General features: G+C 38.9%; 1 protein-coding gene across 2 annotated transcripts in view; it reads left to right on the top strand.

The window, feature by feature from the left end:
* The window catches only part of BRIP1 (BRCA1 interacting DNA helicase 1), a 369,260-nt gene that overhangs the window by 106,267 nt on the left and 250,895 nt on the right, over positions 1-12,098 (top strand). For both annotated transcript variants that reach the window (XM_073665493.1, XM_073665494.1), the window contains exon 7: positions 3,103-3,387. In XM_073665493.1, the coding sequence (XP_073521594.1) occupies positions 3,103-3,387 (285 nt within the window). The remainder of the gene's footprint in view (positions 1-3,102; positions 3,388-12,098) is intronic.

Here is a 12,098-nt window from a genome sequence, read left to right as displayed (position 1 = left end):
ACTTGAGGGGGATTCTGCTCTTTTAGCACGTAGGGGCTCTGTATATGGAGTCCGCAAATTATGATAGGAAAATCTGTGCTCCAGGATTCAAAAAGCGCTCCTTCCCTCACGATTCTCGTCGTATGGCTAAGCAGTACTGTATTTCTACATTTAGCAGAAATTTTGGGACAAATTTTGGTGCCATTTTTACCCATTTCCCAGTGTGAAAATGTAAAATCTGGCGCTAAAACAAAATTTTGGTGGTAAAAATGTAATTAGTTTTCTTCACTGCCCAATGGTATAAAATGACAATGTCAGTATGATCCCCTAGATCAGTGTTTCTCAACTCCTGTCCTCAAGACCCACCAACAGGTCATGTTTTCAGGATTTCCTTAGTATTGCCCAGGTGATAATTCCATCACTTGTGCAATGTGAATGGAAATCCTGAAAACATGATCTGTTGGTGGGTCTTGAGGCCAGGAGTTGAGAAACACTACCCTAGATGAATTCATTGAGAGGAGTAGTTTGTAAATGGGGTCACATATGGTGCTTCAGCTGATCTGGCACCTCAGGGGCTCTATCAATGTGTCATAGCACCCTCTAACTAGTCCAGCAAAATCTGAACTCCAATATGGCGCTTCTTCCCTTCTAATAAACATTTTGCCAGAAAAATGTGATTTTGTTTATTTTTACAGCTCAACGTTATAAATTTCTGTGAAGCACCTGGGGGTTCAAGGTGTTCACCGCACATATAGATAAGATATTTAGGCACACCAGTGCTCTACAAATGTGACATGGCGTCCGCTAATTATTCCAGCATATTTTGCATTCAAAAAGTCAAATGGTGCTCCTTCACTTTCAAGCCTTGCTTTGCGCCCAAAAAGTAGTTTTCCTTCACATATTGGGTATCTACGTACTCAGGAGAAATTGCACAACAAATTGTTTCATGCAATACAATTTCTCCTGTTACCCTAGTGAAAAAAACATTTGTGTGGGAATAATGTGATTTTTTATTTTTTATTTTCATGGCTAAACATTATAAACTTCTGTGAAGCACCTGGGGGTTCAAGGTGCTCTTTACACATCTACACAAGTTCCCTGAGGGGTCTAGTTTCCAGAGTGGTGTCACTTTTGGGGGGGGTTTCACTGTTTAGCCACATCATGGGCTCTCCAAACGCGACATGGCGTCCGCTAATTATTCCAAAAAGTTTTGCATTCAAAAAGTCAAATGGCGCTCCTTCCCTCCCGTGCCCGGCCATGCGCTCATACAGTTGTTTTCCTCCACATATTGGGTGTTAGTGTACTCGGGAGAAAATGCACCGCAAATTGCATTGTGCAATTTCTCCTGTTACCCTTATGAAAATGTAACATTTGGGGATAAATAAAATTTTTATGGGAAAAATGTGATTTTTTAATTTTTTTTATTTTCACGGCTCAACGTTATAAACTTCTGTGAAGCACCTGGGGGTTCAAGGTGCTCATTACACATCTATTCAAGTTCCCTGAGGGGTCTAGTTTCCAGAATGGGTGTCACTTGTGGGGGATTTCCACTGGTCAGGCACATCGGCGACTCTCCAAACGCGACATGACGCATTCAAAAAATCAAATGTTGCTCGTTCCCTTCCATGCCCTGGCATGCACCCAAACAGTGGTTTTCCCCCACATATTGGGTATCGTGTGCTCAGGAGAAATTGCACAACAAATTTTGGGGTTCATTTTTTACTGTTACCGTTGTGAAAGTAAAAAAAATTGGGTCTAAAGTATCATTTTTGTGAAAAAAAAAAAAGTTAAATGTTTATTTTTTCCTTCCACATTTTATTAATTCCTGTGAAGCACCTGACGGGTTAATTAACTTCTTGAATGTAGTTCTGAGCACCTTTGAGGGGTGCAGTTTTTAGAATGATGTCAATTTTGGGTATTTTCTGTCATATAGACCCCTCAAAGTCACTTCAAATGTGATGTGGTCCCTAAAAAAAATGTTTCTGAAAATTTTGTTGTAAAAATTAGAAATCGCTGGTCAACTTTTAACCCTTATAACTTCCTAACCCCCAAAAAATGATGTTTCCAAAATTGTACTGATGTAAAGTAGACATGTGGGAAATGTTTTATTAACTATTTTGTGTGACATAACTCTCTGATTTAAGGGCATAAAAATGAAAAGTTTGAAAATTGCAAAATTTTCACAATTTTCCCAAATTTCCGTTTTTTCACAAATAAACGCAAGTCATATCAAATAAATTTTACCACTATCATGAAGTACAATATGTCACAAAAAATATTTTTTAAATCACTGGGATCCGTTGATGCATTCCAGAGTTATTACCTCATAAACGGACACTGGTCAAAATTAAAAAAATTGGCCTGGTCAGGAAGGTGAAAACAGGCTTCGGGGTGAAAGGGTTAAGGGCTCGTTCCCACTGTATTCGGACTAGTGCAATCCGATAAATAATCGGATTGCACTCGCCCCAATGTTACCCTGTGGTGCAGCTGACATCTGCGATTATTTTCTCATGCTGATTCGGCTTATCATGCTGCGATTGCATCCGTGAATCTGATTGCATGCACCCATATAAGTCTATGGGTGCGTGTGAAATATCGCACTGCACTCGGATAACACTCAACTCCCGCTCGCAGCAGAGCAGGAGCCGAGTGTCATTAGCATATCACATCGGATGCGATTCCCTAGTGGAACCCTGGCCTTAGATTATTTATACAGTTATACCGCAAATAAAAAAAATAAAAACCCTTTTTTAGCATTCTACTCACATGTGAAATTCTCTGAATATTTTTGCTTTTACTATATTTTAACAAATATTTATGCCATACAAACAATAATGGGCATGTTTGATTCATTTTTTCTCCAACAGAAAATATCTCAACTGGTTTGACACAGTGGTATCAAACGTTCCTGTCGTAGAAATTTTGATTTATTGGTAGTAAAAGGGAAAATAGACATTTTTGTAATTCACAGATACTCCAATACATTCATCTATGATGTTAATAATTGTAATGCTATAATTTAGGATTAGAATGACATTCTGAGTAGTTTGATGGTTTTTTTTTGTTCACAATACAGAAATATGCAATCTGTCATTTAATTTCTCCTACTCTTCTTTATTCCAGCACTGTGAACCTTGCAATCTCTGTTTTTGCGGGTATGAGAAAAATCAAGATAAAACAGACCAAAATGGTAAAAAGAAAGAAAATGGACAAAGGCAGAAGGTGCCCAAAATCTATTTTGGTACCAGGACACACAAGCAAATAGCCCAGATTACCAGGGAGCTGAGAAGGACTGCATATTCTGCTGTTCGCATGACCATTCTTTCCAGCAGAGATCATACCTGTGTTAATCCAGATATTCATAGTAACAGAAATGAGAAATGCAGAGAACTTATTGAGGCAAAGGACGTAAGTACATTTTTGGATTTATGTGCATTTACTCTAGGTTGAGGGTCTTGTGATCCTTTGAGGTAACATAAGAATAAAGTAAATGTTATTTATCTTGTATATTTTCTGTTATTTCATGTTAGTTAACAGATTTTGAAATAATATTCTTTTTATTTGGGAATTTTTACAATGTAGGGGAAAGGTAAAATAAAATGTAATATACTGTTACATCAACCTCAAGAAAACAAACTTGTAACTTAGACGAAAGAAAGATGAGAACAAGGAAAGCTTTTTACATAATCGCTAATAGCTTTGATAATATAGCAGCGTAGTTGACTTGTAAGCACTGCAGTGATGACTACTTTTCCCCCACTTCATGTTATACAGTAGGTAGCTATAGAGACTTGTTTTCTTTGTTCCATCTTTGGCTGGCTCCTTAGCAATATACAATACCAGCCAAACTCTATTAGTTGCTACCATGGTGTTTGCCTTGCTTCATTTCATTGCACAGGCCTCTGAAGAATATAATGTATGTTTGATCCTGAGAGTGTGCATATTTCAACGGTATATTAGGTCAGTCTGTTGTCCTGCCCATAGACCAAAACTTAAGATCAGCATGGTGAAACACCTCTCGGGAACAGCAAGAGAAAATAAAATTTGTCATTCAAATTATGAGAGCTTGTTTTCTGTGGGATGAGTTGTACTTTTGAATGCCATCATTCATTTTATCATGTGATGAAGTGGGAAAAAAATCCAAGTGCATTGAAATTGCAAAAAAAAAGTTAAATTCCACAATTTTTTTAATTTTTTTTATTTACCATGTTCACTATACGTTAAAATTAACCTGGCAATATGATTCTCCCGGTCAGTATAATTATACAGATGCCAAACATGTATAGTTTGCAAAATCTAAAAAAACTGTAAAAAATTAAAATTTTGCTTGTTTGGCCATTTTTCGAGACCCATAACATTTTCAGGATCTGGGGCTGGGTGAGGGCTTTTTTTGTGCCCTGAGCTGATGTTTTATTGATACCATTTTGTTGTAGATACGATGTTTTGATCACCTCTTCTGTTGCAGCAGCCAGAAAGCGTAATTCTGACATTTTTACTCGTTCTTGTTATAACGTTTACCAATTGGATTTATTTATTTTACATTTTGATAGATTGGACTTTTACCAAATATGTGTATTTTTATTTTTTTTAATTGCTTAATTTTAAATAGGGCAAAGGGGGATTATTTTAACATCTGTATTTTTTTGTTAGTCCCCTTAGAGGAAGTGAAGCTGTGATCATCCGATTGCTTGTACTTTACTTAGCAGTACATCAGCACTGCTATGCATAGCGAAAATCACGATCTACTATGAACGACAGCTAAACGTTGGCTTTGACAGGAAAATTGTCATGAGAAGTACAGAGGTCTGCAGCAGTCCCCCGGCTGTCATGGCAACCCATCGGCGCCTCGCGATCACGTAATGGGCATTTAGAATGATGCACCCCACTGCTGGCGTGTGTTAAATGCTGCTGCCAGACATTGACAGCGGAATTTAACATGTCAACATCTCCACTCCCTCCGTGGCTGTTAGAGACAGATAATGGCTGAATAATTCAGCATGCAAGCTCTCTTCAGTCAGGGACCCACCATATGATGTAACTGTACATCATATGTCTGGAAGAGGTTAAGGAGAGGAGAAGCTTTAGGCTGTGAGTGCTCACGGTGCAGATTTAATGCGTTTCCGCGGCGGCATTTATACTCTTTTGTGTCCTCCGCTGCCCGGGAGCTGTGGTATGATCAGACCATGTCCCTGCATGGTAAGACACAGCCATTACACAGTACAGAGCAGGGGCACATTTATAAGATTATCTCAGTGCAGGAGCATTTTATTTAACATCCAATTGTGGAAATTATTATTATTCGAAGACCCGATTTATTGATTAATATGTACTTTGTTCATGGGAATACCCCTTTAAATATATGAATAAAATAAAAAATAATTCATTTGTATGCATTGTATGTGGGACGCTACCCAGAATTTAGGTGTTGTCTCTGTGCCAAAATACTCGTCAACTCCTGAACACTTGTTCCCAATTATTAGCCCATGTAAAAATGTCCGGAGTTACTTGATAAAAAAAAGCAGTACACTTTTGGCAGGTGATTTCATTTTAATGCCGGCATAAAAATTATCTTTAGTATCTTTAGAGGCAGCACATAGCCCTGTGTAAACAGGTGATATGCTGCCAAAGGGATGCACTGTATAAGGGTATTAAACAGGTGGTCCACAACAATGTATATTCCGCCCATCAATTTAAACCTTTTAAATAAGTATTTTTGAAAATACCTCTTATTGCCATATGTGCCTGTGAGTGATGCTGTTGCTGACTGCTTAGTCCACATCACGTGACCCTGGCTGCAGCCGCCGCTGACATCCGCTGATGTCACATCAACTTCCGGGTTTCCTGGATTCACCGAGGCATGACCCAGTTGCATGCACCCCTCCTGATTGACTTAGCTGTGGGCGGTGTTTCACCGCACGTCCCATCAGAGTATCCAGCGTGAGTTGAAACACCGTCTACAGCCCAGTCAATCAGGGAGGGTGCGTGCGACTGGGTCAATCCTGTGTGAATCAAGTAAGTCCGGAAGCTGACGTGATATCAGCGGATGTCAGCGGCGGCAACAGCCGGGGCCACATGATGTGGATTGCGCGATCAGCGATAGCGCCGTTCACAGGCACATGTGGCAACATAAGGTATTTACAAAAATACTTATTTAAAAGGTTTAAATCGATGGGCGAATTATACATTGTAGTGGACCACCTCTTTAACAATTGCTCTGTCCCCATAATTGTTCCTAGTGCTGGTAAACAAGTGCCGAATGACTAGAGTATAATTCATAGGCATGTGTTACAGGCCTGAATTGTAAAATGGACCAGAATGGTGTATATAGATGTGCTGATTACACCATTAATGAGCACCGATGAACTATGCACAAGCAGTTGGACACTTTTTTTACTGTCTTTTTTACCCAGGTTGACTAGCATTCATGGGGTCAGAATGATCGCTAATACAATTTTTCTCTCCCAATACAGTTAATCTTATGGGCCACTCATATCCTATTTACATGGAGCGATGAGCTGCTTATAACAATGATTTTTTTGCTTGTGTTTGCTGGTTTGCAATCACCCAATAAATGAATGATTTGCTTGTTTGTCAAATCGTCGCCGGAATGTTTATACTGGAAAATAATCGGGAATGAGCGTTCCTATAAATACTCAGTCACCAGTTATCTACTTGTATAAATGCACCTTTAGACTCAGATATAAGTGAATAGCTCTTTTATATTAAATGTTTTGCCTTTCTTTCTTTTAGAAACCACATGGTGTTTCATTAGCAGAGTGTGTAGTGCAGATCTTCTTATTGGAATTTGATACTATGTTTGTACGTTCATTTTTGTTAGCGGTAAATCTACACTTTCAACCATTTTCCTTGTGACAGCAGGATAGATCTAGTTACTTTTGTTACACAGGTGTCTGGTAACCTCCGTGATGGAGGCTCTTGTGTCGGTACTAATACATTTTACATTTGTAATCTCACCTTTGAAGAAACTCATGCCCACTATAAAATAATCATCGACTCCTGCCTGTACTTTCCACCCTGACTGAAATCTGCTTGCAAGGTGTTAGGAACGCAGCCCTATTAAGAATTAGGAGACAGGTATCGGAGTACGGTATTCACATGTATGTATCATATTTAGAAGCCTGTGCCATCTGCTATAGTGGGCTGACATTAGTTGTAATATGTGAAGCCACAGTCATTTTTTTTTTTTTTAAAAACTATGTAAAATGAAAGTTTATACAGCTTCCTTCAATTGTTAACCTTTTTCAAGATCTTTGCTTGTAGTCGGTGTATGAAGACATACTCCAGTGACTGAAGATTCATCCTAACATCGTTTGGTGCTCAGCTGATGGTTGGTTGTAATATACACTCCTCAATATTGAAATCACATCACCAAGAAGAACAAGCCATAAAGTTATGCAAATCAAGGAAGTAGCAGGTGTCACTAAGATCTACAATGATCAAATTTTCAAGCACCTACCTCCAATCTGTGGCATGTGAGAGCAGCATAAAAGCCAGGTTGAAAGACATATTTTTTTTTAGCTACATGAAACCTCAATAAATGGATAAAGCCTTGTGGGCTGGGAAGATTGCGTGATTCCTCATGTTCATCGATGTGTCCGTTATGGCAATTCGTCTCAAAATGAGCAGGACAGAATCTTTGATGTGAGAGACCTTGGTTTGTCACTGCAGCAGATTACTACACGCGTAGGTCAAGATGTCCGCATTGTTCAACGTTGAGTGTCCCAGTGGTTGGGAAAACTTCTGCACCGATAGATTGTCAGATTAGAAGAATGGCACATAGTGATCTATTTTGTACTGCAAATGACATTAGATGTCATATAACAAGTCTAAGGCATCAAATAGTGTCTACACAAACAATCAATAGGCGTTTGTACGACATTGGGCTACAAGACAGATATCCAATTACAGGTATTCCAGTGACTGCACGCCACCGCTCTCAAAGGCTATTGTGGTGCAGAGCAAGATATCAATGGAGCTGAAATTGAGGTCTAATCCAACAGGGATGAGTTCTGCTTTTGTCCTGGACTCAATAATAGATGGAAATTGTTCTGGAGACCACATGGGCAATGCCATGAAAAAGCTTCCTCAAAGGATTATGGTGTGGGGTGGCATAATACAAATAGTTGGACCCTTTTAATCTTCATTTAAGGTACACGAACAGCTCAGTGTTACATTAATTTGGTCGTGAAAATAGTGGTACGGATATTTCTCCAAAGCTTTCCAGGAGCCGTTTTCATCACTACAACACCAGGCCACATGTTCCTTTAGCTTCCTTGAGCAACCTGTGTGGCCTAAATGTGCTACCATGGGCTGCAGCATCTCCAGACTTGTCTCCCTTTGAGCACATCTGGGACATCACTGGTCGGCAATTGTAAAGAGAGCTGCCAGCAGTGGATCATGATTATTTGTGTGCACAAGTGCATTCAGTATTGCAGAACTGTCCTCCCGACAATCATTAACAACTTCATTGATAGCATGCCAATGCATGTAAGTGTATTTCTGCACGTGGTACTGGCACTTAATCTTAATAAATTGAGATTTTTGAAAATTTTGTTTCCTTTTTTACTAATTTGCATATCATTAACTTGTCTATCCATCCTGTGATTTCCATAATGTCATGACGTTTCCTTCTTGGTTTTCCAATTTCAATGTTGAGGAGGGTATAAATTGTTTTTACTGTTGTATTATGGCTACCAGGAATTTCCTAATTTATTGTACTACAGAACTAGGTCTGAGTCTCAGGCTTAGAACAGAAACGTTTATATTTTTATGACCGCAAGCAGTGGCCTTGAAAATGGAGAGGAAAAGAATCACACAACAATATATCTGAAAGTAGCATGGCTTTCCATTAGACTAGACAACTTATTTAGGAATTAAATTGCTGCTGGACTATAAATTACTTTTTTTTTCCCCAAGCTAGAATAACTTTTGTCTCCCAGTACTCCCACTCTACGTATGCAGCTATTAGAGCATTGTAGTGTCTCTTTGGGTTCTGTTTCTTTCTTAGCATTTGACTATGTTACTACAGTTTTTTGGAAGCTTGTCTTGTATTTGTGCCAGGCAACCTGTAAAAACCTCCGTTAGTTACCCAAGCATTTTATTAGTTCATCTCAACCTAGCAAAAATGAATGAGTTTCCATTCTTCTTATTCTGTTATGGCTTTCACTAATGTTTACTTTTTTTTTATTTTGTTACTGTGAAATGTTATTTTTTTCCATTGCCGAGTGATCCAAAAAAATCTCATCATTTATTCGAAAGCTTATAAGGATCAATTTAGTCAAATTTCTACCTAAAACAAGAAAGTCTGCAGTAAATGCAAGTCTTTTAATTCCTTGCTATCAAGTTTTGCCTATCCTAATAGCAATTTCATAGTTTCCCACTACTTCTGAGTGAAAGTTTCTGCAAAAAAAAAATAGTGCAGCACAATTGCATCTATTGGTCTGCTTCTGATCCATTCTTTATAATAAAACAAAAAAAAACATTTTAAGGAAATTTCCTATTACTCCTTTTGTAGAAAAAGGAAATCACAGTATTGAAGTAAAAGAAAAACACAATCTGCCTGAGAAACAAACACATCAAATAGCTATCTAGCAAGCTCTTAAAGAAATTGTCTACTACTTTTTCATTGATGCCCAATGTTCGATCGGCCGGGATCCCGCACCCTTACTTGCGGTGCTTGGACGTCCATCTGTAATGGCCGCCGCGGGGTACTACACATCCGCCTCTTATTCAATTTAATGGGAGGCGGATATGTAGTACCCTGCGGCGGCCACTACAGATGGACGGCCAAGCACCGCAAGTAAGTACTTCCGACCGCCGGCACCGGTAGCAGCTGATTGGCGGGGGTGCCGGGTGCGGAACCCCGACCGATCAAACATTGATGCCCTATCCTACGGATAGGGCATCAATGAAAAAGTAGTCGACAACTTCTTTAAGTTGTAGGGTCTTTACATGGGGCTGCATGGTGATTTATATCATGAGGACAATAAGCAGCTTCCCTTCACCTCTTGTTTAGGGTGCTTTCACACTTTGTTCAGGCACCCGTTCAGTGGCTCCATCAAGGCTTACGTCCAGACCCCCGCAAAACGTAAACGTGCGCTCTATCGTGCATCATTTTCAGGCATGTACACCTACTGGAAACGGACACTCAGACGTTAGAGTGAAAAGCACACAAGAGCACAATGTGAAAGCACCCTTACCCTGATGGAAGTGGGAAATGTTGACTTGATCCTTCAGACATTCAAATGATAGTGGATCATCCTATCCTTATCTCATATCTATGCCCAGCATATGACACTGGATCCATTGAACTCTAGTGGGAGCCTTCATTTCCAATTATGGAAAACTTTGAACAGCAGTAACTCTTTTAAGGCTTTTACCACTCAACAATACTACTCCATGGGTGTTGTAACAACTCTGGACTTACAGAGCGTTCAGGCTAATAACAAGGTGAAAAATGCTATTTAATTATACCGTCAATGCTTGTCTTGGTTACCTTAAACTTTTAGAATATGTTGAACAACGCACTTACTATTATGTCTTGTGTAACGCAAATACAGCATTGATCACTAGGCAACATGCAGTCATAGTAGTCATTCGCCATCTTCTATTAATTGGTGAACTCTTTAAATGAAAAATGTAGTTTGTGTTAGTCAAGTTGCTTTTGTCTAAGATTTTGTTTTGTTTATAGATCAGAAACTAGTGTGTGCAATAAGGAGCAAATACTTTGGTTGGTATTGTTATGGCCCATTTACACAAACCAATCGGCTGCACTAAATGAGTGCCAATTTGCTACTTGTTTGCTGATCATAGCCTTTTTACAGAGGCTGACTGCACTTCAGGTGCCCACTGTATGATCTGTAATAAATTGCTCAATGTGCATAGCCTGCCATTGCTCTTGTGTGTAACCATGATTCATGCTGCCGAGTCCTACCGAGAATGATGATCTTTTGTGTATCACAAAAGATCTTTCCACCTGACACATTTGCATTTTGCTAATTTGTTGGGAGATGGGCAGTTTGGTTGGATCGCATGATTATCGTGAAGGGATCGTTCTGATGAATACTCAAATTGCCTCTTCAGATAAAAAGAGAACTTGAACTCTAGTGCCACCTATTGGATGTAACAAACTTGAAAGTCAATATTGACTCTTTAATGAGCCATTTGAGTTGTAGGATTGTTGCATCCAATAGGTAGCACTAGAGTGCAAGTCCTCTTTCTCTTTGAAGAGGCTATTTGCATATTTAAATTCCCAGAGGAGCATTGCATGACTGATAAGTCTCCTTACACCAGTTTGGCACTCTCCACAATGAGAAATGTTACCCCTAAGACCAGCTGTCAGAGACCTCTCACCCAGCCAGATCAGAACCTCTGCTTTGCTCTGATGAGGCGCAATCACCCCAAAACACGTCTGCAAATGGATTGTCTGGTTTGGCTTCTTATGCTAAGTCATGCTGCAAGGCTTGTTGAAGGGTAAATATTGACTTTTAGGATTGCTAGATCTAATGGGTCACACTAGAGTTTGTTTATTAATTTATTTGAACTCTCTTATATAGCGCCATTAAACCCCTTGGTGACCAAGCCAAAGTGTGTCACTTTATGTGGCAATAACTTTGGAATGTTTCAACATATCCCAGGAGTTGTTTTTTTCTCACACATTGTACTTTCTGTTAGTGGTAAATTTATGTCGATATGTTTTACATTTGTTTATAAAAATATCAGACTTTTGACAATTTTTTTTTCAAATTTTGAATGTTTATACCTTTAATCTAGAAACTCACACCGAGCAAAATAGCTTACTTAACGAGTAAGTTTTACCCATTGTCTACTTTACATCAACACCATTTGTAAAATACCGTTTTATTTTGTTAGGATTTTAGAAGGTTTAACAATTTTAGCTGCAATTTTTCATTTTTTTTTTTTTTTTTTTAAACTTTGAGGGACCTATATATTGGAAAAAACCCCAAAGTGATCCCATTTTAATACATCGCCCCTCATCATATTCAAAACTGCTGTCAGGTAGTATTTTATCCCTCCAGGTGCTTTTCAGGAATTAACGCAAAGTGGAATGACAGTAATGAAAAAATGCTATTGTTACC

The sequence above is a fragment of the Phyllobates terribilis genome, unplaced genomic scaffold (genome assembly GCF_046119375.1).
Source record: "Phyllobates terribilis strain yellow unplaced genomic scaffold, ASM4611937v1 Scaffold_2__4_contigs__length_985480577, whole genome shotgun sequence".
Classification (NCBI taxonomy): Eukaryota; Metazoa; Chordata; class Amphibia; order Anura; family Dendrobatidae; genus Phyllobates; species Phyllobates terribilis.
Note: the sequence above shows the minus strand (reverse complement) of the source record. Positions and strands in the feature narration are given on the sequence as shown.